Source organism: Sturnus vulgaris, chromosome 11 (genome assembly GCF_052056855.1).
Source record: "Sturnus vulgaris isolate bStuVul1 chromosome 11, bStuVul1.hap1, whole genome shotgun sequence".
Taxonomy (NCBI): domain Eukaryota; kingdom Metazoa; phylum Chordata; class Aves; order Passeriformes; family Sturnidae; genus Sturnus; species Sturnus vulgaris.
Window position 1 is genome coordinate 17,198,599 of NC_142253.1, and position 26,989 is coordinate 17,225,587.

The window sequence follows — 26,989 nt, forward strand, 5'->3', positions numbered from 1 at the left end:
GGTTATCACCAAATCAATACAAAAGGTATAAAAGACATCACTGTTTTTACTGAGTAAATAATGATGGAACTTTGAGGATCTGCTTGAGCCAGGGACAGGCACTTCTGATAATATGATAAAAACTGCAAAAGTCTCCAATAAAATAATGTTGTTTCAATGGAAGCTTGGGTAGCTTTCTGAATTTGAAGGAACAATTAGAGGCAATGTTTTCTCTAAGCAAGGTAAAAGAGCTTTCTTAGGAAAAAAAAACCTCAGAAAAAAAAAGGCATCAAATACCTCCAAAAATGAGATTGTCATTATTAATGCCCTTGAGTTGAGGCTATTAGAATCTCTGAGACCCCCAAAATGTTGAGTTCATACTATCTACCCTTCTCCATTTTCCATTTCAATTTAATGGAGATCCCTCCACAACAAAGCTACAAATCACTCAACTTTTGCCCCAAAAAGGAGTTGCTGTGTGAGCACTTGCTTTCTATTTGCCCATGACAAAGTGAATTTCACTGAGTTAATTCACTATTACAGTAACACTACAGAGAGTGGTCGATATAATTTCTGAATTTCGATTCTGAAATAACTATCATGCTTGCACTTACTGCAAAAACCCCTTAGCATGCTACAAGAAAATAACTATCAGAACTAGGAAATAGAATGTTAACATTTCTCTACCGAAAATTTGTGCTTTTACTGAAAGAAATCAATGAACTTTTAAGATCTCTCAAGTCACATCTTTATAAACAGTTACATTACAACAAGAAAATAAACAGTTTATGATTTGTGTTGTGTGGTAATACCAGAGTTAACTGCTGGAAACTCTCCTGAGAAAACATTTTCTAATTTAAGTACTATGTTTATATTCCAATGTATACAACTTTCAGACAAGTCTACAGACAGAAAAGTAGTAAAATTACAAGTAAATACTACCAAAATAATTTTGCACAATAACCCTGATAACTTTCTGCATGAAGCAGTTTGCTGAGAACAAGTCTGCTGCCTACTGTGGGTTTGCAGACCAAAACAATTTCTGGTGTTCTGGAAGGTTCCTCAGGAAGCTTCAAAATCTCTCCTCAGTTGGAAGCATAACCCCAGGGACCTGCTTTGGATTTACAGCCTCAACCAACCAGTGTCAAAACAACACAGGATGTGAGGTACCAACATCTGTTACAACTTCTACACCACCTCTGCTTGCTGAAGTCACACACCAGGTTTTGGAAGACCAAACTTCAGGTAAAATCAGTGCTCTAAGGGGTCAGAACCACACCATGACCACCTTGTAGAACATCCCAACCACAGAGGTGAAGCCAACCCTTTGGAAATAGTGAATGTTTTTAAAGACATTGCCTTTAAAGCTGGTTTTGGCTGCAGGAAGCATTTAAAGGTTTAGTGAACCATGTAAGCAACCCTCATTTGGAAGGAACCCTGCATAAGTCTCACTGTCTTCTTGTAAAGTGAAAAAGGTACAAAGATCCATGCAAAATGCAAAAAGATATATAATATAATGTTGGACTTGCTCAGCAGACACACATTTCTGTTTCCTAATGAACAAAAGAGATCCCTGCTTTTATTGTATCTTTAGTAACATGACCCCTCTCTTATAGTTAGTTACTACTGAATCCCAAACTCTATTTCAAGGCTTTAATTTTACTCTCTTGGCACACTGAAGACCATTTAAAATGGGGAAAAAACAGCAGACATGTGAAATAAGAGCTCTGATTTAAAGATGTCAACAACTTCTGTTCAGTCTCAAGGCCCCAAAGTATTGTGGAAAAATGTTGGAACACTTTTTCCATCTAAAAGTAGCGAAGACGTCACTTAAAAACCTCTAAAATGTATTAAACAGATCTCCTTTTCCACATCAAGAAACAATCATATGATCAAAATGAATCTAGCTTTTTATTTTCCCAATAAATTAACAACCCACTCCTAAGTTTTATACCAATTCAGGTACCAAGCAGCTATACTCAAATGCCTACAAGCATAATTTGAACAATTTTCTTACAACTGCTATAATGAAATTCAATGGAAATATAGTGTTTAATTTTCCCAATAACCAGGTTATGAAGCCTCATTACAGATGCAATGTTCCTTGCTAAAAGACACTCTGTTCTACATTAAAATTCCATCAGAAGAGACCTATAAAGACACAGCACTCTTCTTTCCTTTTCAGTTTAAGAAGTGAAGAGAGAATATCAAGCAGAACTCTTCATAAAAATCTTCCATTCTACATGATGGAAGAGTTACTGGAACACTAAATTACCTTTAAGAACACATTCTGCACCATTGTGCATCTCTGAAAGAACTTGCAGAGTACTGAGTACTGCACAGAGCATTTTGACCACACCAGAAACCAATTAATGACAAATTAACAGCCCTTTTAAGATACTGAAATACTCCAGTTAGTAAAGCAAAAGTAAACCAACTGATTCATTACCACTATGGTGTCAACTTTTTCACATGGTAAATGTGCTTCTCTCAGCTGGACAATGTTTGACCAGTCTTAAAAGGATCACAGAATATTCTGAGTTGGAAGGAATCCATGGGGACCACTGATCCAAGCCCTGGCCCTGCACAGACACCCCAACAATCCCACCCAGTGCCTGGGAGTGTTGTCCAAACGTTCCTGGAGCTCTTGGGGCTGTGACCATTCCCTGGGGAGCCTGGTCAGTGCCCCACCACCCACCTTCCTGATATCCAACCTAAACCTCCCCTGACACAGCCCCAGCCATTCCCTTGGGAATGACAGAAAAAAAAGCCAAACTACCTCAGGGTGAAACTCAAAACTAAATGAAACATCTGTCCCAAAACTACAGCTTTACTTTGCTTCAAGGAAAGTGGAAGCAAAGAAACAGCAATGCCTTTTCTCTGTAGAAATGTCACTGTCAAAGCTGGGGGACTGGCCTAGCTGGGCTCTGACCTGGTCCAGGACACTTCTGGTTATGCATTTCCCATTGAGCCTGGCCTCAGCCTTCCTCATCCTGCCTAACTGCTGCTGGACAGAATCCTCCACGTTTCCTGAAGTATTCACTGACTTTATCAGCCTGTGAACAGCTCATAAAGTTTCCCAACACACAATCTGGTCATTGCTCTGGAGTTCCTTGGAGCAGCACGTGACTGCCTCAGCTCTGCAGTAATGCCTGGTAAAAATTCCCACAGTGAGGCATTGCAGGGTAATACAGGATAATAATAATAATAATAATAATACAGTATACAAAGGGAAATCTCATTTGAACAGGCTGGGGGCTGAGGGCAACTTCACCTCTTGCCATGTGCATCCCATTTCAGTCCCTCACTAAAACCAGCAGCACAGTTTGATCTGTATTTCCTACAGGTCTGTCCTTCATTGATGCCTCTCTGTGGGAATCCAGAGGGCTACCCCCAAAATCAACTGTCCTGGTGACTAAAGTCAGCAATTTTTACTTATTTTTACTTGTGATTCTATGGGCAATAAGGTTTATCTGGGGCATTCAAAACTCTGTATTTAGAAACTGCCATTTTTTCAGCTTGGGAAATGTGCTTTACAGCTAATTTGAAGACCATATTAATGTCAAGAAAAAGGAACAAAGTCTCTTCTCCAGACTGCAACTTCCTTTATAAACATTTATTTCTTTTCTACGAGAGCATAAATTATGCAAAACTATTCTGGCTATTAGGAGCAAGGCAGTTGGGGGAAATGCCTGATTATTTGTGATAAGGTCCAACAACTTTTAGGCTGGACTCAAAAAATCACCTGGTATTTGGGAGTTACAGAGGCTGTACTATTCACTTTCCCCATAAAGGCCAGCAATGTTCCTGCCCAGGGCCTCATGTCCACTCCTATGGCTTTGCCAGCCACAGTGCACACAGACATTCTCTGCAGTCTCTACAAGTGAACAAATACTCAAATTGAGAGAATCCCCCCCAGACAATGTTCTTCCAGACTGCTTGAGCCATCCTGGCTCCATTCAATAAATAGCTCTTTTTTTCCTAAGGATTTAAGGATTAAAGTTAATTAAAGCATTCAGAGTTGGATTATTTTAAAAGTTCATCTTAAAAACCATCTACCTTGAAATTTCTTCTCTAATAGTCTGTTATGTAAGGAACTTCCTACAACCACTGAGTAAACAATTACTGTAGTTTGGTCAAATTTCCATTTATTTGGTGTTTAATTCTTTGTACGGGATGCAGATTTCCACACAGTTATTGAAGCAAACTTCTGATTCATTACTTCTGTTTTAGGCTGTTATTTATATTAATGTATCTTCGATAAAGTGACTTATTCAGACCAGCTCATCACACACTGTTTCCTACAAAGTACTTTGAAGCAGTTCTGTTAATTCAGTGTAAAGAACTTTCATTCCAAGTGTGCACTATTAGGAATATATACACAGAAATCTGTAGGTTTTCCATGCAATATTATTGAAACAAATCTATGTTTCTCTGTGAGAATTTTTCATATGATAGTAATGCATAAAAGCTGACTTACTTTTTCCACAAGACAGATATTTTTCTCAAAGGAGTAATACTGAACACAGCTGTGGAAATATTACATCTTCAACAACACTATCAACAAAGACAAGAATCTTCTAAGTGAGTTATGTAATGGTATTTTTAAAGGACTAAAATTAGGAAAAAGGATTAAAATGTACTTATTTTTTTCACAGCAATTTCTCCAAGCTCCTGAAAGTTGGCTGTGCCATTACCTTTCATCCTCTGGCCTCACAAATTCTGTTCCTTAAAAACTGACAGGGAATGACAGCCCTTGGGAACATTTTGTGGTTCTCAACCCCCTTTCACTGACAGTTCTGTATAAACATCTATGGCTTCCCTCTAATGCAGGATGGTTCTGGACTTAGGTTATTCACTGCAAGTCTTCCAGGGAAAACTCTTTCTCCCTTTTTTCCAGCTCACTTTGGCTCTCATTACAAAGAACTCAGGAAGCAAGACTTTTCCTCTTTCAATTAGACCAATTACTTTTTGGGTCTATATGAAACATTAAAATCCTCTTCACTTTCTTGCACATTTCCTCAGCTGAACCATAAATGCTTCATGAAATATTTCCTTCTGTTTTGAACCTGCCACCCACTGATTTCGTTAGTGTTGGTCTAGTTTTAGCATTAAAAACATCAAAAAAATTACTCCCTTTCTTGACAATATATAAGTTCAAATTAATCTGTATTGCCTGTATTCTGTATTTATTTTGAAGGCTATTTTGAGAGCCTCTGTTAAAACCTTAAATGATAGAAGCAGTAATTAATTCCCAGTTTAGCTGAATTTAATTTCTTTCCTACCTGAGCAAAGAACATCCTCTGGTTTTATGTGAGGAGATGTACATCTTATCCATTAATTGGAAAAAAATGGAAATTCTAATAACCATGAAGCAGAAGTATAGTCACAGTATGAATTAAATGCTGAGAAATGCCCATGGCTGGGGGTTGGAACTGGATGATCTTTAAGATCCTTTGAAGCCCAAACCATTCTGTGATTATATGAAATTAAGATACAATTTGCTTGTTAAACAAAATAAAAGTTATTCATTAGCAAGTTACTTTGTTCTACTGTGGTAAAACCGAATGGAAATCATCCTTTGTAGAACACAAGTGTTCAAGAAGAAAATAATACCCTCTACTTTACAAATTGCTCTACAAAAAAGATCTCCTTTTCCACACCACAAGTTAATATGCAATTATGACATATGTTTTCCTTCAATTTACATAAATATTTCCACTGAGTGGTAAAAGGAGCTTCTGTCATGCAATGGATTTCTGTCTCTGACAAAAAGCAGTGCAGACCCATCCATGGTACCAAGCTTCTTCACTAACATACTCCTGTATTTGCAAACAAATACCTTTGGGAACAGTGTATTAGGACATCTGTCTGACAATCCTTCTCTGCTAGTTTCTTTTGGTCTTTTGGCCTAATTTAAGAGTCTTTATCTTCCTATTTTTTTTCATTAAAAAAATAGAGCGATAGGACTTATTTGTGATTTTCCCCTATAGCTGAAAGGGGTAAAAATCAACAAAACACTTTATGGTATAGAAGTGATTAAAGGAAACTGTCTTTTTAAATATGCACACTTGAACATAATATAGATTACATAGTACCTACAATTTAAAAGTGGCATAATTATGAGAAAGCAATACTAAAACTGTAGCAGTAGTCATTAGCTAAAAGTAAATCAGACTTTTTCAGAAGGCTCCCAATTTCTTGGGAGTATTTAGAACTAGACCCAACCCTGCATGACAGATTTACTGCTTTTGTGTTGATGAGAAACAAATGAAGCCCTCCCAGAAAATTCCCACAGATAAAAACACACATCTGAACACAGGCTGAGTGAGTTAATATGACAGGGAAATAACTTTTTGAATCAGAGTATACCTTCCTTATTATTAGTAATAATACTAATGATTAGTAATGAGAGAAATGCTTTCATTTCTACTATTTCAAAGTGAAAAATTGTGTTTCAAATTGTGTTTAAAAAATTTTATGTTTCAAAACTTGCAAACAAATTGAGTTTGGAGATCTTCCCAGAGACCTTGTTACTTTTTCCATCTACAAAACAGATGTGCTCAAAGTACATGCAAACATTTACAGACCCAGGTTCTTCATTAGACAAAGAAGAGCAAATTGTAGTCAATTACTATCTCAGGAATGTAATATTCACTGCTTCCACTTCTAACAGTCAATCACAAACTGAGTCAAAGTCATCTTCTTTTGGGTCTTTGGATTTTTAATTAATATAAAATAATTTTGTTGATTAGTAAAGTTAAGAAAAAATAATTCCAAATTAAATGAGATTATCTTTTCACTCTAATATGCATTAATTTTTTTTCTGGACTAGATGGCCACATTTCTTTCTTCTTAAAACTAACAACACACTGGAACTTGATGACAGTCACTGCTTTAAACGTTGCCTTTATGTTCTGAACAACAGGATTCTACCCAAAGGCTGTCTGAGAACATGCACTCATTTACATTCCATATTAATTCATCCTCTTTGGTAAAACAAAAAGGAAAATGTGGGAAACTCAGCATTTACAGGTGATCGAGATTTGGGGGTTTTTTAGGGCATTGTTGAACTTGGGCAGAGTAAATGCTTGATACTCTGAGGAAATGTTGTTCTCAGTTCAGCTTGTATTCCACAACAGAAAATTTTCCTTTAGAACTTATTGTTGGAGTGATTCAGTAGTTTGGCACTGGTTGCAGAGTTTTTGATTTTAACTACTGTTTGATTTTCCATGAAAGAATGTCTGGTGTTTCTAATGTCTCTAAGGCAGATAAATACCCATATTCCATAAAAATGCCGTGTCACATTACCCAAACCTGTGAGCAGCATCACAAGCACGACTGACAACTGACACATACACACACCAGAACTGATTTCAAGACCTTCAATGATCAGGCAAAGCAGTTTCCTGATCCAGTTTGGTGCACAAACCTTTCCACTGCACCAAGGAGAAGAGCATCAAGGTGGGAATAAGCCAGGTGGGAGCTTCTGAACTTGGCGTTCCCACAATGAAGAATTCGTATTACGTTGTAGCCTGACAGAGAAGAAAGTTAAGTGATGCTCCAGAGACAACAGAAACTGCCTGCAAGAGTGAAAAACCCTTCATGTTCACCCTTCAGGTGATGTTTTGCCTCTCTAGTCACTCCAGGTCACCACATCCTCGCATCCACAAAAGCCGTGATGAGCCTGACAATCCCATGGATGTTTGGAACACGTACACTTGACTTTATGGCTCTTTTTGTACACAAGCTCTCAATATTCCAAGTAATGACCCGCCCTGCAATATTACTGTGTTGCTAACAAACATCAGGGACTGAGGACTTTGACTGCAAAGGAAACTGTATTTTGATGCAGTTTTTAAGTCAGCTGCCAAAAACATGCTAAAAACTATTAACAAACAAAAGTTGATTCACGCATGATGATAAAAAAAAATATGTTTAATATATTTATATATAGATACTGAAGAATCAAACTGAACTACAAAAAACTGAAGGGCAGATTTTGTATACTCAGCTGGTTAAATGGTGTAGTCCAGCCTGAGGGGAGCCAAAATTTAGCTAAAACCAAAATATGTGACCACGCCACACATGGACGGGTTGTGAGCACGAAAGGAATATGTCATGTTATTAAAATGTGATGGGCAGGCTCCAAGGCAGCTTTGTGCAGTTGATGTTAGATTCATCACATTATGTAAACCACATTTATAAACAGGGCTAGAAAATGAAAAAGTATTTAGTTTGCTTTAGAATAACAAATGTATACAAGACTGGCTTAAAAGAGAGATTGCAATGGAAGCGTGAGCCACACATGGCAGTGCATGTTTGCTCTCTCAGACATATCAAATAATACAAAATACAGTAATTTTCAAGAAAGAAATCAAAGGTAGCAGTTTATATCACTGATGAGATAATTTCAAATATATAACACCATTCAAATTCTTTTTCATCTGCATATTTCACCATAGTGAGACAGTATTCTGAACCACACATGTGTTGGATATACTTCTATTATTTGCTCAAAAATCTATCACCATTACTCATAAACATTACATAAGTATTTTAAGGCAAGACAGAATTCTAATTTCCAACCAATTGTCTCATTGGTGGAAACAGATCACTGAAAAGTTCTGAGCAAACAGTCTGACCTTATATAACCTATTAGTTATTTAAGCACATAATGTTTCTTTGGAAAATATACCAACATTTGCTTACAAAGAAAATACCCTCAGACTACTATCTGAGACTCTCTTCATGAAGCCCCCAACATAATGCATTAAAAACCCGAGACATTGAAAACGTGCTGCAAATGTTTAAAAGAACAGGCTCATAAAGTGGACTGAGAGCCACTTGTTAAGTCTGAAGTACTGCTGTCCAGAGTAACATGTAAAGTTAAGAATTTAACATTCAAGAGACCTCAAAAGGTGATTTCTGGGTATTTTATCCTAGATTGCAATTATATTCACATCAAAATACTGGATCCATGGCATGAGATATTAAACAATTGCATTACAAGAACAGCATGTGAGCTATATTTATTTCTGCCCAACAGATACAATATAATGGACAAAACTGATGGATAATCCACTTTAAGGTGAGATTGTTCTATTTTTTCCAGATACTACCACTTTGTGTGTCACCTTCATTATGTAATTGGCTATGACAAACTTTATACACATAGGAATGTGTTCCTACCACGGGAATCAACTAAAAAGAGAAAATAATAACAAAAACCCTGAGTATTCATCCAAAATTGAGACGTTACTAAACCTCAAGAATAGTTTGCTGCAAAACCAGAGTGAGCTGAAACTGCTGATTCAACATTTTGCTACTGAACAAAGTGAAAAAAGAAACCAGTACATTTATATCACAACCCTCAGGCCCTGCTCTCTTCTATTAAACAGCCAAGAAAGTGTTGGAGGGCTTTTTAAAACAGCAATTTAATACTAATTTCCTCAAGTAAACCCATCCAAACCAAGCTATTCAAAACACAGGGGAGTGTTTGCTTAGGAAGCTTTGGTTTCTACAAGCAAGCAAGAGAAAGCAGATATATGCAATTTGAGATTTCAAAAAAGCTTAAGATCATCCTTTAGATTTTTCTGTGGGAATGTGATTGCTTTTGAAATTGTAATTTTATTCCTTGGGAAAAGTGATAGGGAGACTCTTTATCATCATCCATCTGTGCTACTGGAACTGGAACACATCAAAAGCAATGCTGCAGGTAACACAAGTCTTGGTTGATATCACAGCACTCAAGTTTTAATTTTTGGCATAGAATCCTTTTCTTCCTTAAGAAAGTAACAGTAGACAAAATAACTATTATGCAACTTGTACAGGCATTTTGCAAACAGCACGTTACATGAATAATAAAAAAAAAAAAAATCCCAAGCAACATTTTCAGACTTTTTTTTCCAAAGCCCGACTTCTAACATAGAAAGGAGCTAATTAAAGAAACAGATGAAGTCAGATGTGCACGGAACTGGGTATAATGTATTGTAAAATTAAAGACAAAGTGCTTCCCTGACTATGAAACTTGCTTTAGGTACACTCCATTAATTAAACAATTTTGAAGTTTACATAAACAGAGGCCTATGAAAAGTAAACAAAGAATAACCCAGTTTCTAAATATTGTGATGTGCTCATCAGTACAAACTTTGTAACAGGGAACATTCTCAAAGATTTGGTTTTAAACCCACAGCTTCAATCCCAGAATACTGCAAATATTGTCTCTGTTTTAATAAATAGATCTCCTTTATTTCCCACACGCATGAGACAGAAATTAGATATACTGATTAAAAATCTGATCTACAGTCTACATTCTTGAACCATGGTCCCCAGACAGATTGCTGCCTCCTGAAAGCAGAGCTACAATTTATACATAGCTACACAATAAAGTCCTAATTTTCTAACTTTAGAAAGGTTTGGCAGCTTGCAGGTCACTGCAGGCTACTGGTTTAGTCTGCCACTGGCTGAAGTTTTATAGCTTTATTCAAGTCACACATTTAAAAGAATAATGGCTAGTGAAATCATAAATAAGTGGGATTCCACAGCAAGAATGACCTGAAATGGACCTCACTGTACTTCCAATGGCCTGATGTCAACTATTATTGAACTACAGGTTTTATGAAGTCTTCCACTAGACGTCTAGAGTTAAGCCAGAAGTTTTGGCTCTAATACAGGCAGTGATGAAAAACATATGAGTGGTAACAAGTCGCCTTAATATCATTCTTCAGTACAAAGATGGGCTAATCTGAAGCAGCACTTTACTCTGGTATCACCCACGGTGCCAGAAGGATCAAGAAGCTTGGAAGTGGATTTTTCTTTATATATGCTTTTCATTTCATAGAATTCACTCTAACTTGCTTTTTCCTTATTTTTTTGTAATATGAAATAACTGGACATAAGGATCTTAGGTGGATTATCCCAGTGCTTCCAGAAGAACTTCCAAACCTGCAAGGTATGTCCAGTTTGAATACCTAATCTATATAAATAGCAGTAAAGAGTTGAGGTTGTCAGTCACTATGTGTAGATTAATAATATCAGATAATTTAGAATTAGAAATGCCACTATTTTAAATTGAACATTTGAAAATTTACTTGTGGCTGAAATACTTCTGTATTTACTACATGTGAGCTGAAAAACAAATAGAGCTATGGTGAATTATTTAACTATCAAAGACTTGTCAGAAAAATATTATAATTGACCATAACACTAATTCTCAGTTATAACCATCTATTAAAATCTACTCAACTATAACAGCATCTCTTACAATAACAACTCGGTGTTAACTTTCTATAATTTGGTATTCAATTTGGTGAGATTTTTTAAGTACATATCAGCAAAGTAATTAAAAACAAGCCAGGAAAGAATGAACTGTAGATGAACTACAACCTAAAAATGCTCATAGATCATTCAGTAACAAGAGTCAAGCAGCTCTACATAAAAAGTAAATACTCTGTAAACACAACTTATTTTGTAAACATCCTCTTAATTATTACTGCTCAACTTCAATATTGGACTATTTTTGACAACAAACATTTCTACAGTAATCTTATTCACAAAAAACTTTCCTCCTGTTTTTCTTCAGCAATTTAAGTAAATTAATAGAGCATATAAAGAGTTAAACATAAACTCTTTTTATTTCTGGAATGGGACAATGACTAATAGAACCAGAACTATTTTTAAATATAGATTTCAAAACAGTTAAGGTCTTGCCTTTCTTTGGACAAAATCTGTGCACAGAGCAATGACTTATGTTATTAATGAACACAGGGACTTTTCTTTGCCTCTGCAAAGACCACCACCGGGTCATTTAAACATTTCCTTCTCAGAGACAATGCCATGGGAAATTTGTCTCTGTGCACCAGTAATCAGAAGTGATTTCTAAATATAATGTAGAGTATTTTTAAGACTTAAAAACTTTATGTATTAACTCCTTCAGTACCATAACTGATAAGACAACAAAGTCCACATTGCTGAACTGGTTTGCAGCTGCCAAGCAATTCAGAGTTATTTGTTGTTGAGTCTCTTTATGCACTCATCCCACAGTAAAAACACAGCTTTTGTTCTCACTGAAAGGGGTTTTCTTCCCATAACTCATGTTTAGAATTTGCACATCACAGAAATATGGGAATTTTCCGTATAAAATCTAAAGGGTTTTAATCATATTATACTGTGACATCACCTGTATTTAATGATTTATAAATTATAACTAATAGCATAAAAAGTGCCTGGATGCCATGTGTTGTTTGGCAATATGAGTTTGGGTACAGATGCCCACATTAGTGAGGATAAGTGTGTCCCAAACAACCAGTGCAGTCATTTTTGGACAGTTACACCCCTCAGGAAAACACCTTGGACATCTCTGCACGTGAAGTGCACTCTCCACATTCAGCCACCTCACCTCGGGGTGGCTCAGGTTCCAGGAAGAAGGTGCTCCTCAAAAACCTCTTGTGCTGAAGGATAACAAGGACTGATATAAAGAAAGTACAATGGAACTTGGAATCACCACACTCTTTTGTCAACCTCATTCTCAATGTTCTCGTCTGTTAAAACAAGAATGGACAAAGCCAGGCTTTGTCCAAGTGACAACCAGCTGCTCGGGGGGGATTATTTAACAGAGCATTTAAGCCTGCCTAACGGCTTGAATATGTCAGGAATGCTCTTCCATGCTCTTCCTTCCTTCTCTTTCCATTTAAAGTTCCAGCCCTGCCAACCAGGCTGTTCCCATCCATTCTTTTGTGCTGGTTCTGGTCCTCCAAACTGACTCCGTTTCTTCACTTGTAAAGAATAGGATGAGTTTTTTTGTTGCCCACATTAGTTTTGTACTGGTGTAGTGAGTTCAACCAGCTCAGTAAACAGCCTGAGGGAAAGAAGAGCTGGCACCAAAGAGCACCTGGGAGCACAGTCAGGCTCAAGAGGCAGCAAGGGACCATTAGCACAGCTGTGCCTATACCTTCTGAAACAGTATTTCATAAAATCTTCATGAAAGTCATTTCAGAAAGATCACTAGGATCTCGGATTTTAGGCTTTCTTTTAATTCTCTTATTCTTGAAATTTGAGCAAGCAGAAACTTTATGTAAGTTCTTTGAGAAGAGCTGCAGAGTCAGAGCATTTTTACAGAGTCATACCAGTATGTATTTACTGGGAAACTCAAAACCTCGGGCAGGAAAGAACCATCACCTTAATGATCATTCCTAACTACAAAGCCAATAACGATTTCCTAAGGGCAAAATGGGAAGATGAAACAAGGACTTTTCTTTAAAATGGAAAAATCACAATTCTTTACATAAAGGGATTTGTTCTCAAGAGATTTAACTCACAGAATCAATATATGTCATCAGGGACACATTTCAACACTACTTTTCTAGAACTTTGTGAGCAACACATGTTTTTCAAGAGTTCAAATTGGCCACTACTCCAGTCACAGCCTCCATCTTTTAATACTTTGAAATCCTAATTTTTTGGCTACATGAAAGGAAATATACAATCCATTTGCTACAGATGCAAAGTGTGGGAACAGATTTTTAAGCTGTTTCATAAGAGAACTTCCTAGAACCAGATCCAAAAAATCTTTTAGGAACATACATGCAAGTATAACTTTTAGATCCAGTAAAACTGGAAAAAAAACAGTATTTCCAGTAAAACTTGGAAAGTCCACGTCCCAAGACATCATCACACTTGATATCCTACATATGGAAATGGAAGGTCTCATCACAGGGCACCGTGTCACTTAGGACCTAAACTGCCAGGGAAGAACAGAGAGCCTGAGAGCCCATGTGTGACAGCCCAGCCATTAAAGCACTGTCCAAGAACAAGGAGAACTTAGAAGTCTGAAAGGCTTCCAATCCTCATCTCCTAATTGATGGCATGACTAAAGTAGTGAAGATTTTGGCCTTTTTCTGAAGCTGAACTAGAAAACTGAAAAGGCCAAGTATTCCAAAGGTGCACAGCCAGAGATGATAACAATTCTCTCCAAAAAAACAGAGGTTCCACACCTTCTTCCCAGCACTGTTTATATTCAAAGAGTCTTTCAAGGACAGACAGTGTAAAGGATTGCAAGAACAACCACAAAATTCTTTCTAGGAGCATTGCAAGAGAAGATTATTTTGAACACAAAGGAAAACATATGGAAAAAATATGAACATATGAAGATTTTTTCAAGAGATTGCTATGTCAGTAAAAGTACATGTCCTACACCCAAACGGGCATGCAACTGAAATATTACAGGAAATATTAAATTTAGCTATATGTTGTTTACCTACAAGATACAATGTACTTTGTGATTCTGGTTTCAGGCATATATGTGGGGGAAAGAAGTCTCTGCATTCTTTTTATGTTATCTGAACACTGTTAGCTTTCTTCTTTTTAAACTCCCTGAAACAGACACAGATAGAGGAGCAGCAAGGTATGCAGGATATTTGCATTTAATATTGTTATGAACCCCTCCAATAAACATCAAAATGGCTTGTACCACAGAAAAAAGTAGTACAAACAAAATCTCATTTTGAATAAGCCAAATCAAACCCCAGTACAAACCAGAGCACTCCTTTTCCTGCAGTGGAGGACCAATGACAAAATACCTACATAAAAGCATTTTTCATCTCCAAACAGATCAGCAAACATTTAATTAGGTGATCAAACAAGAATTGAGACCCATTTAATGTTTCCTTAAACAGGCGTATGATAGTCTAAATAGAAACATTTTTATAAACAGGACATGCACAATAAAATTTCCTGCAGCCCCTCTTGGTTTGTGGAGTACATTTTTTTTCCAAATGATTTCTGGAACTGGGCTTTGGAGGGAAACAATGTCGAGCTGAGGGCTGAATCCACACCATTTTCCCAGAGTTTGCTGCACTCTATGGCAATTCTTACTATCTTCATTCTCCTCTGCACCTAGTTTTGTAGGAGCAAGGAAAAGAAACAAACCACCAAACAGAAAAGTCCCAACCTATGCTTATTGAAAAATTCACACACAAAACGACCAGATTTCAGCTTTTCTTCTGGATGTAATTTAAGTCACTGATTTCCACTGACATGGATTTCTAACATGCAAGTCCTTCTCAGAGAAAAGAGTCCCCCTCAAACAGAAGTCAAGAGAGAATTTGATTTGTTCAGCCTGGAAAAAAGAAGTTTTGGAGTGACCAAATTGTGGCCTTCCAGTGCCTGAAGGAGCCAACAAGAAAGACAGAGAGGGACTTCTTACAAGAGCCTGGAGTGACAGGACAGGCCAGGGGGGGAATGGCTTTACACTGGCAGGGAATAAGTTTAGATGGGATTTTGGGAAGGAATTGTTCCATGGCAGGGTGGGCAGGGCTGGCACAGGGTGCCCAGAGCAGCTGTGGCTGCCCCTGGATCCCTGGCAGTGCCCAAGGCCAGGCTGGACACTGGGGCTGGGAGTAGCCTGGGACAGTGGGAGGTGTCCCTGCCATCTTTAAGGTCCCTTCCAACCCAAAGTGTTCTGGGATTCTACAATTCTGTGACATGTGTTTGCATGCAGAGGTGAACGTCTATAAATGGCAATAATAAACAAATGACTGGAACATGGGAAAAGCTGTGTCAGGACTGAAAACTTCAGATTAGACTAGGAAGAGTTTAATTAAAGTGTTTAGGGAGTAGAATACTGAATGTTTAGGAAGTATCCTGATGAGTGCATTTTATGCACTGCTAATCAAGTCCTTCTCAATTTCATAAGCAATGCACATATGCCAATGTATCCCACTAAAAATATTTTTTCATTGAGAACAAATAAAATAAATCATATTTCAAGTTCTGGTAAAGTTTACTACAAAAATTCCACGTCAAAGTTTGAAGCAAATGATGATATTATTTGTAAACTAAACTAAAATACTTTGATATTACATTAATGGTTAATGAATTTTAAGTTAATACTGTGTGCAGTTTATTAAGATTTAAAAGATTTTTTTTTTATATTCTTCATATACTAATTAAACCTCAATACTCACAACAGATTATTTTTCAGGACCAGACAGTGTGGCAGTGAGTGAAGTAAACAGTTCAATAGCTTCATTTGCTGTTCCCTATTCACTGATTCTGGTGTTTGTTCTTTTGTTCACTATCCAAGATTGGTTATCCTGATTAAGAAGATATGAAAGAATACACACTCCTTCTCTTCTTGGCTTTGTGCTCTGCCAAATCCCTCACTGGTCCTTCATATTTTACACTCAAGAATATGATGCTTCAAGATATGGAAGACGACGATGATGATGACGATGATGACAATTCTCTATTTCCAACCACTGAACCCATTCTACCACTAATTCCTTTTGATCTGTTCCCAACATGCCCCTTTGGATGCCAGTGCTATGTGAGAGTTGTCCATTGCTCTGACCTAGGTAAGAATGAATTTGTGTGTCTGTTCTCCACTGGATTCTCCTTTGGAGAATTTGTCTTTTAAAGGATGAATTATTATGCGGGCACATAAATGGGATGCAAAGTATTCCCTCAGCTTAACTTCCACCAAAGTGAGCATCCCTGCTAACAGTTTAGCCAAAGGCAAATGTGCTCCTGTCAGTGCTGCAGGCACATCCCAGTCCCTAGAATTGAATTCCTTACTAATTGTGCCAATTTGAATTAGTGCTCACTGAAATTTTCCTATGATTCAAGGCAATCAAAGGACTGTGCTCCCACCACTAGCACAGTGACAATGGCATTTGTTCTCATCACAGCCCTGCCACCTTCCTAAACTTCATCCTGGACTCCTTGTGTCTCAGAAACATTGTCCATACATAAACTGCTGGGGTTTTTAAAATGTGTTATTATTAAGGAATCAAAAACCTTTGGTGACAGCAACAAACTGTGGTTAATGTATCTGATATACAGATTTCAAACCACTTTACATGAGTTCATACAGAGAAAAATCCCACATTAACAGACTGCATCTTTAGATAACTGCAATCTATTCATTACAAAATAACTTAATAAATTGGACAACATTTAGCTTTTCATGCATCAGCATTTCACTCAAAAGAAAGTTACTGTACCTGGTGAGTCTTTGCTGATTCAGCATCTCAGATGGCCTGAACTGCAGTGAGTTTGTAACTGAACAGTAAACTTGTACTGATTTATGTTAATGGTCTACAGTACTGGTACTGATTTATGTTAATGATCTACAGTACTGGTACTGAAGTGCTGGCACTGGGACCCTCCTGTGCCCACACCAAGGTTTCTCAGCCCCAGCATGACTTGAATGAACCCTCAGCAGCCACCCCAGTGCCATGGACAGGGCAGAGCAGAGGCAGAAAGGAGCACTGAGCAGAGACCCCTGAATCCACAGCCCTGCTCCTCAACAGGGGACCACCACCCTGCATTCCTGAGGGATCCTTTCTCCAGGACTAAACAGTTGCCTTGTAGGGCAACCTGTGCTCTGAGGATTATTTCACAGATGCAAAGAGTCCACAATGAGCAGTCCCCATTAAGCTTTCATAGTCAAGAGCAGAAGCAGTTCCTCCTAAAACTATGCACACATTTCTGGTACATTCTTACATCATTAGTTTTTCCCACTATCAAAAATTCCTTTCTACCCTTTGCTTTACAGCTGTTCATATTTTCTTTCCCACTATCTTCATCAACAATCTTATTGTGTTTTGATGTTTGGCAGTTAATTTCTTTGGACTTCTATGCAGCACATAATGTTTCTGCTTATGTCACACAAAACAGGTTTGACATCAATTCCTCGTAACATCCCACCAGACACTCGTATGATCGACCTTCAAAACAATAAAATCAAAGAGGTCAAGGAAAACGATCTCCGAGGACTCACATCACTTTATGTAAGCTTGCTATTTCCCAAGTTTGAAATCTTAGTTAGCAATCTGAAATATTTAGATACTTTAAAAATACAAGTTGTATTTCCTTCTCCAATAATATGGATAAAAATAGTCTAATGCCTGCATATTTGAGTGCTCCCACATAGTAAGAAGCAAATACCTTTGAGTTGTAAGAACTACTTTCTACAACATCCAGAAAACGTTCCATATACATCTAACAAAAAAGATTCTCAAGATTTTTCAGTTCTTAGCATGTACAGAAACATTCCCTACATTTTAAAGGCTGCAAGGCAAGTGGTCCTTTTTATCTGCTTAGCTGGAAAATAGCAGAAAGAATTTAACCTCACAGGAGAACTGCAATGATATTTTCTGAGAACATACAGCTAACACATGCAGCACTGAAGCCAATCCTACAAATCCAACTGACCTGAACAGAAAACAGAGAAACATTAAATTACTGGAAAAGTCTGGGGCTTTACTCCTAATTTGTTGCCATGCTCAATTATGCATGTAGAGACAGGCTTTGAAACAAATATCACTGGTAACTGATAAATCTAGATGTTTACAGTACACAGTAATCCCTTTTTATGATGAAAGGAAATGAGAGTCTCAGAGGACGGGAAGTAGATTAAATCTACTTTAGAATATTTGTTTCTATTGGATGTCACCCTAGATCCAGTATCCAGATCTAGTTCCACTAACAAATAGTGACAATTAAAAAATTTTCTCTCTAAAACCCAAATCTGTTCCATAACTTATAGCAAATTAATTACATTCTATTCTCCATCAGAAAGACACAAAACACAATAAACAAACATAAGGACCATTCTTAACACATCAGGAAGAAGCTCTTCCCTGAGAGCATGGGCAGGCCCTGGCACAGGGTGCCCAGAGAAGCTGGGGCTGCCCCTGGATCCCTGGCAGTGCCCAAGGCCAGGTTGGACAGGGCTGGGAGCAGCCTGGGATAGTGGAAGGTGTCCCTGCCCATGGCAGGGGGTGGCACTGGATGGTCTTTAAGGTCCCTTCCAACCCAAAATCATTCTGTGATTCTATAAAACAAATCCTTTCAGTCATATGTGGCTTCTGAGCACGATCTCAAAATTTACCAGATCAAAGTTTTTATGAATGAGCTTGTTAATTATTATGGTCTAAGACAGGGCAGCAAAAACAGGAACTATATAAATTCAGAGTTGGCAACAAAGCATTTCCTATTCTCTTGTCTCATGTCTGGATGCAGAATGGTCTTAGCAGCAAGCAAAGGGTAAATGCACAAACTGTGGTTTATATTGTGTGTAAAAGATCTAAGAGTCGCTTATCTCCAGTGACTGAGAAAGCCACTGGAATCCATCAGCAATCACCACATTACAGACCAGAGTCACCACTTAATTACGTGATAGCTGAGGACACTGAGCTGCTTTGCTTTTTCTCCTCAGTTCATTTGTGGCAAGGCTGAACAACATTTTCACTGAGAGCAAAGTTTACTTTGTACAACTTGGCTCAGTCCTGGAGTCTGCTTAGCAAAGGCACAGATGGCAACTTAGATTAGGAAGGAGCATTTCCTGTTTATTTCCTTGAGCTAACCTCATTTTTTCTGGGAAAAAAATAATTCTTGTTTGCTCTACTTTTTTCCCCCGCACAATTCCTGAGAGAAGATGACTTTGAGAAATAAAAAAGTAACAGAATCGAATAGTTTAAGTATGTAAATGCAGAGATGTGATTTGACATGCAAAATCATTTCATAGTGTGTGTTTTGTTGTCTGTAATAACTCATTACAAGTTCTCTGATAACACATAGCAATGAGGGAAAAAGCTGTCTGAAATGACTTGTATACTGTACAGAAGAGAGAGACTGAAATTCACAGGAGCTGGAAATGACAAATAAAACAAATTAATGTGTCATATACAGATACTAATATCTAAGAAACTCAGATTAAAAACTTCACTTGTATTGTGCAGCATTATGTTGAAATAAAAGATGAGATTCTGAGTTTTGAGAATTTGTCTGCATTAAGGAGCAATAGCAATGAAATATATAACCCCATACAATGCCACAAAATATCTGAATACAAATCTATTGTTTTGCCAATTCTCATGATCCATTGGTACCTTGTCAGCTCTACCTTCTGATTAATGCTCCAGCTTTCATGTTCTTTGTTTTTTACAATCAACTGAAATGCCCAAAGCATCTACAAAGTGCTGAAGTTTGGTAGGATGGAAAAAGAAAATATTTTAAATACTTAATTGCTGAATTACATATCAAATCCATGACTTCAAATTCTTAGTCATAACAGTTCTGGATAAAGAAAGCTCTCTATTGCTCTTTCCACCTCTCACAGGCCCTGGCTTTGAACAACAATAAAATATACAAGATCCATCCCAAAGCCTTTGAATCAACAAAGAGGCTACGACGACTTTATTTGTCTCACAACCAACTGACAGAGATTCCAACAAATCTACCCAAAACTCTGGCAGAACTCAGAATTCATGCTAATAAGGTTAAAAAAATCCCCAAGGATGTATTTAAAGGAATGAAGTCTCTACATGTTTTAGGTAAGTCTAATTAAGTAGAACAGAAATTGTCTTTACCAAAAATGGAACATATTAGACATAATTTCCATTCAAACATTTCCCCAAGGCACAATTTCCTCTCAAAGAGATATCCATGCTGTGGGAATACCCTCCACAATTTAGTTTCTATGTGAAGTTGCTACAAAGGTCAAGTTGTGGGTAATCCTGCAAGCCAAGTAACACAGCCTTAATTCACTGAGAGCTGTGACACTTCAGAATAATCAGGGCTAAACATTGATGAGTGCTTGAAATATCAGAAATCATACATAAATTTAAATCAGCTCTTTATAACTTAGTCTAACCTATACAAAATTCCTATGCCATAAATGCTTTTTGTTTTTTTTCCCCTGGGCAGAAATGAGTGCAAATCCTCTTAACAATGATGGAATAGAGCCAGGGGCTTTTGAAGGGGTAAATATCTACCACATACGAATTGCAGAGGCAAAGTTAACTTCAATTCCTAAAGGTAGGTATGCTTTCCCTTTTCTAATTTACTTATACCAGAATACTCCTTAATAAAATGCTTTAACATCTGAAAGATTATTAAATTCATCAATTGTTTTGTATTCTCATTACTACCAAACCACCTCCTACCTTTACTTTTTGAACTCAGTATCCAATTCCTCATCCCAGGAGAGTTCATGCACAAACAGTGCACACAGGTTCCCTCTCCCACCTTCTCCCTGTCAGCTCACCCACTCCTCTCACAGAACAGCCAGACCTTTGTCTCAGGAGGAACAATACAAAGAAACTCATAATTTGATGTCATTTCACATCTTTCACACATCAGCCTCTCAAAAATCCTCACAGAGAAAGGATAAACTTCCCAATATTTGATGAGGGTCATAAGGGATGTGGAATTCCCACTTCCTTTATGGATTTAAAATGCAACTCCAAAGTTTCTAAACTTAATTTTTAATATTTCAAGTCACATTGCACCTCAAATACAATGTTCAATGTAGTTTTGCTAAGTAAAGCTTAATTTTTAAATATTTAATTAAATTCACCATAAATACTACAAAATCAAAGCACTTTTTCATATTAAAAAATCCCAACCTTGTAACTTGGAGGTAAAAATAAATTAAAACGCTAATTTGACAAATCACTGACCTCCACACACACAAATGTAGCATAAAAGAGCTCAGTACAAGAGTCCACCTGCATTTTCTGCAGGTCAGTGTGGTATTGAACCCAATTCTCATGATTTCCAACTGCTCAAAACTACCAGCTAAGAGAAAAAGGAAGGAAAAAAAGCAAAACACTCTATTCTGTGCTTTAACCCACGGGAAAACTAAATGTTGGCCCCTGTATGTATTTATTTCTGATCATTCAGATAAAGAACTTGTTTCTTATTAATCTCTTCCTGTATGTATATATATATATATGTATGTATATGTGTACATATACATATACAGAAGGATCCTTGTACAAGAGAACACTAAAAAAAGTCCCAACAATAATCAAAACCAACTCACCCCAATTGTTCAGATAAATTTAAGGTTAGAAAGCCTCTGTCTGCCTATGGTAATACTTCCTAACACAAAAAAACCAAAACAAACTCAAAAGAATCTAGCATCAGCTCCTGTCACTTAGCACAAAAAAAAACCCAATATAAAATTAATCCAATAATAATAATAATCTCCTATAAAGACACACAGCATGAGGTCCAAAACATGGTGTCAGATACATAAACAAACCAAACCAATCAGGATTTCATGGTGAACTCATTCACCACAAACACAAATTGAGTTTGTAGATGCTTCTCTCTGCAAATGCTACAATGGCACAAATGTTTAAAAAAATGCAGCTTATACAAGGTACTAAAAACGTGCAGTGGACAGGTGGGTGGCCTTCCCTCTGGATAATTGTCACTCAGGCACCCAGAACTGAGAGCTGGAATGCAAACTGGAACAAAGCCCAAGCAAACAAACTTTATTGCAAGTGGAATAAAGGCAGGTTGGGAAGCAGCCACATCCCTTCAATCCCAGGGCAATGAGAGCAGCAGGAATTGCTTAGGCTCGGCTGCCATCTAGACAGAGGCTGGGAAAACCGAGCTCAGCAGCAGCAAACAAATTCTGGCTGGGACTGAGCTTTCCTTGCCCTCACCAAGAGGATGTTGTGGAAACATTCGCCACCTCCCGGTCCATTCGCTGGCAGTCTGGATTTGGAATTTTTGGAAGTGCAAGAGAAAACATTCTGGCATGGGAAGGAGCTATCAAATACCATAATTTTGCTTAGAGTACTCCAAAAGTTTTTCTCCCAGTCACATCTTAGCAGCTGTGACAGTACAACTGCTACATCATCTAGAAAAAAATTACAGCTTTTCAAAAAACTGTCTCTGGTTCCACAGGCTTTGACTACAGACTCTATAAATGCACAAAACACAGGATTAACATCTTTGACAAAGTTACCATGGAGAGTTGTTATAAAGGAAGCCAGAGAAATTACCAAATTTTGGAACTCTTATATCTCTTAATTAGCATGTCCTTCCACAGCTTAAGTTTTTTTTATAGTCATAATTTTTAAACCAAATTATATTGGTGATTTTCTTCATTAACATGCTTATATGTAAAACCAATTTCTTTGATGCAGACAACCTCCCCAAGATTCTTCACCCAATTCTAAACACAAAGAAAAGAAGATTTTTTGGAACATAATAAATGTTCAAAAAAAAAATTGACTTGTTTTTTTCACACTGTGCATTTTTTTCATCAGATTTGCCCTCCAGTCTTCTGGAGCTTCACTTAGATGACAATAAGATCACAGGAATCGAACTTGAGGATTTTAACCGTTACAAAGACCTTCAAAGGTAAAATTCCCAAGCTGAATCCCTTTATTTGTTAAAATGTCATGCCCAGCAAGATCTTTTATTTAATACTTCTCTTTTTAATGAGAGAAAAGAGAATAAAAATTATAGGTGCTTTAGTAAGAATTGCTCTAAATAAGATCAAATTTTAAATCCCAAACACACACCGAAACCTCCACATTAGTCTTGGTATTGCATATTTCGCCAACAGTCTGCAACAGAAAAGTAGGATAAGAATAAAATATAACCATCCTAAGTTTTTCTAATTCTTATAAATTTATTGTCATAAATACAGCAGCTGGTAAAGGAAACAACTTGGTAAATGCTTTCAAATGCAATGAAGTTTAAAAAAAAGTGTGTTTCTGAGGAATGTATCACTGAAATAGGAAAGAAGGAAGTTCCCTCTGTAAAGCTCAGTTAAGAACTCTGAATGGCTGAGCAACTCTGAATTTGGTAACAGAAATTACTGAACTCCCTTTAGGTACCAAATTCCGTTTCTGAAGAAATCAGGAAAGAATGGAGAAAAAGGGCAGGATGGGCAGAGAGAGCAATTCTGAATGAACTATGGCTCCAGCTTCTGAATCACCTTCTGAGCAAAGCAGGCTGAAGCCTTATAATAAAAAGTATAAGGAAAATCTGGAAACAGGATAGAAGGTAGCCCTGCTTAGTTAAAAAACTTTATATTTTAAAAATAAGCTATACATTAAAAACACCTTTCTAGACAAGACTTGGTATTTGGCTATTTATTACAACTTATTACAGTGACTACACTTTGCAGCTGTACTACTCGGTAAAATGATATTATTTATTTCACAAGTAGCTTGATGTTTACAATTTAAACATTTGCCACTATAATTACAAAAAATGCAGGCAAAATTGAATAATTGCTTATATCAGATAACTAATAAATGCTGTGAGGCAATCTTCTTTAAGTGAAGTTTAAATCATGTTAGGTCAATGGTGACATTTTCCTATCAAAGGTAAGATTTCATCATCTTCCCCCAGTTCTTTTCTCCCTCTGCGTTTACTCCTGAGTATTTCAATCTTAAAAAAAAAAGCTCTTCAATGCTGTTGTGAATCTCAATTAGTCTGTAATTAAATTTCCTTGTATTATTTCTAGGCTAGGCCTTGGCAATAATAAAATCAAAGAAGTGGAAAATGGAAGTTTTGCCAACATCCCAAGTATACGTGAAATCCACCTGGAAAAAAACAAGCTGAAGAAAGTTCCTCCTGGATTACCTGAACTGAAATACCTGCAGGTCATACACTGAACTTATCAGTCAGCTCTGGGAGTTCTGAGCTGTTTGACTTTCCCACTGCCACGTTGATTAGGTCACAACCAAAAAGCACAGTTAACTGATACATATATTTTTCTAATGACTCTCCTACTAGGAGAGCCTGAAATCATAAAAGCTTAATAAAGAAATAAACAAAATCAAGCTGCAGGAACACTTCCTAGGAAAGGGAAAAAAAGGACAACAAAATGCTACACTGAAAAAATATTTCCAGAAAATGAGAATATAATACTGTATCATTATAATTCTTACTACAAGAGACTATAAAATTGCATTTTAGAATCAAGTCTCCTCAGAATAGAGTCCAATTATTCTAAAAACTCACTGACAAAATGCCATATGACTTTTCTTTGTGGGAGAGACTAGGGCAGGAGAAAGACTTTTTTTAAAGATTTAACACAAATTTTAAGCTCTTGTTACTCTCAGGGTCTGCATGGAACTGATGTTGTAGCAAACCTCAGTCACCTACACACTAAGGAATATTTTCCCCCCCATTTTCATTCCAACTCCTGTATTTTCTGTTCCTATTGCTGCAGGTCGTGTTCCTTCATTCCAACCATATTGCCAAACTGGGAGTGAATGATTTCTGTCCAACAGGACGAAGGAAGAAGAAAGCTCTGTACAGCGGCATCAGCCTCTTCAACAACCCTGTCAAGTACTGGGAGGTCCAGCCTTCAACCTTCCGCTGCATTTTAGCCAGGAACAGTGTTCAGCTTGGGAATTTCCTCAAGTGAGACCCAAGTTGGTTGTTTCAAAAAACAACTTGTCCAAATCAGTTTTACAATACTTGAAATTTGCAGGAAAATGCTGATTTTATGCTATTTAACCGTTTACAAAGTATTTGCTATTTCAGAGGTAATTAATTAGAAACAATATGTTAAGTAGGATCCATTGTATTATTTGACAATGTTCAACCTACATTTGAATAATTTAAACAAAAGTCTTTATATCTTACAGAAGGACTCTTAGAAGTGGAACTGGAAACTGTATTTGATGTTTCCTATCATAGATGTTAAATACCTTCCTTAAATCACACAGTTTGGACATATTCTTTCTTTCAAATAAATCCTAAAAATCACGTGGAAGTGACTTTATCCACAGTTAGGAAAAAGTGACCTAGCTTCTCTTCCAGAACATGTTGAGGGAAAAGTTGCAAAACCAAAAATTACCAGACTTGTGCCATTTTTGGTAATGAGCAAAGATGCAATAAAAAGCTACAATACTATCAGGTAGTTGTCTCTAAGCTAGAATGTATTCTTACAATCTTTTAAGTGAGATAAAGGCAAGTTTCATATCAAGAACAGACAAAAAGTCTTTTAAAGCTATTGGCAATTTTTCCTTGCAACCTTAACAGGAAAATGTCCTTCAGTATTTTGCTATTGACAGAATTGGATGCAGTCTGAATATTAAAAGTAGGATTCAAGATTTATCATATGCTTCAAGCTTAATAGGAATGACTATTAAACTCCCTTTAGGCCAGCACAAACATTTTTCTTTTACCTATAACAACTGTAATCGTGTTTTTCACTTTATTCTTTTCCTCTTTATATTTTGACATCACACGGGTTAAGGACACCTCCTTAATGAAAGTACCTTACAATTACAAAAAAAAAAAGCAGCTGGAACTCGCCTGCCCTGCCCTTCCTGTGCAGGGCAGCACACAGAACTCTCAATACTGACAGTACTGTATAAAATGGATATTTTTAGATATCTATTTAGTGTATATTTGCTATTGGGATTCAAAATAAATTAAATAAACGTACAGAATACCTGCATGTGTATACTTCATTATATGATAGCTCATGTCAAAATGTTCTGAGGTTATAACCCAGCACCTTTGTGACTCTTCCCTAGACACTCCCTCTAGTGCTCCTTTTTCCAAATCTACAGAGCTTACAGGTCATTTATCACTGCTGGTTTGTACAAAGTTAAAAATCCAAGACTTTGGGAGATGGCACAGACTCGTAGAAGAAAATACTACAAAGAGCTCAATCAATCCCAGTCTCTCAGCCTTCCTAAGTACCCTGTGCAATAAGCATCCAGTCTAATATCTGAGTGCTTTTCATCTGCTTGATCTCCTGGCAGTTAATAATTTGTTACTCTGCTGCCAAGACACAAACCTATGTGAAGAGAGGAGGCAGAGCAGAACCAGGGGAGGCTTTTACTGAAGAACAGTATTTGCAAATAGAAATTCTGTAACACACTTCAAAGCAGAATAAAAACAAAAGACTAAACAGAACACAAAACCTGAAATCTGTTGATGACCAAACATCTTTCTATTCCTGGCCCCTCGAGATGTTTCTAAGGAGTGTATTTCCTAGGAAATACCAACACTCCCTTAAGGACAGACTCCCCTGCCTTACAGTACCATAAACAACTCATAACCCTATGCAATGTTAGTAAATACAATAGATAACAGAAAAAACATTACAGTTGATTTACATGCATTCATAAACATTCCTGCTATATTAGTTATATCATTTCAGAAATGTCAACACCAGCAGAAAAGCTGATTCTAATTCTGTAGCTTAACTGAAAGAACAAACTCACAA

General features: G+C 37.0%; 2 protein-coding genes across 3 annotated transcripts in view; one reads left to right on the plus strand and one right to left on the minus strand.

The window, feature by feature from the left end:
• Positions 1–26,989, minus strand: part of CENPP (centromere protein P) — a 111,934-nt gene that overhangs the window by 34,382 nt on the left and 50,563 nt on the right. The window lies entirely within an intron of this gene.
• Positions 10,658–26,204, plus strand: ASPN (asporin). The gene is made up of 8 exons (XM_014869743.2): positions 10,658–10,933; positions 16,064–16,334; positions 17,659–17,771; positions 20,105–20,318; positions 20,692–20,802; positions 23,052–23,145; positions 24,263–24,401; positions 24,974–26,204. The coding sequence occupies exons 2-8, from the start codon at positions 16,088–16,090 to the stop codon at positions 25,169–25,171; spliced, it is 1,116 nt and encodes a 371-aa protein (XP_014725229.2). The 5' UTR covers positions 10,658–10,933; positions 16,064–16,087; the 3' UTR covers positions 25,172–26,204.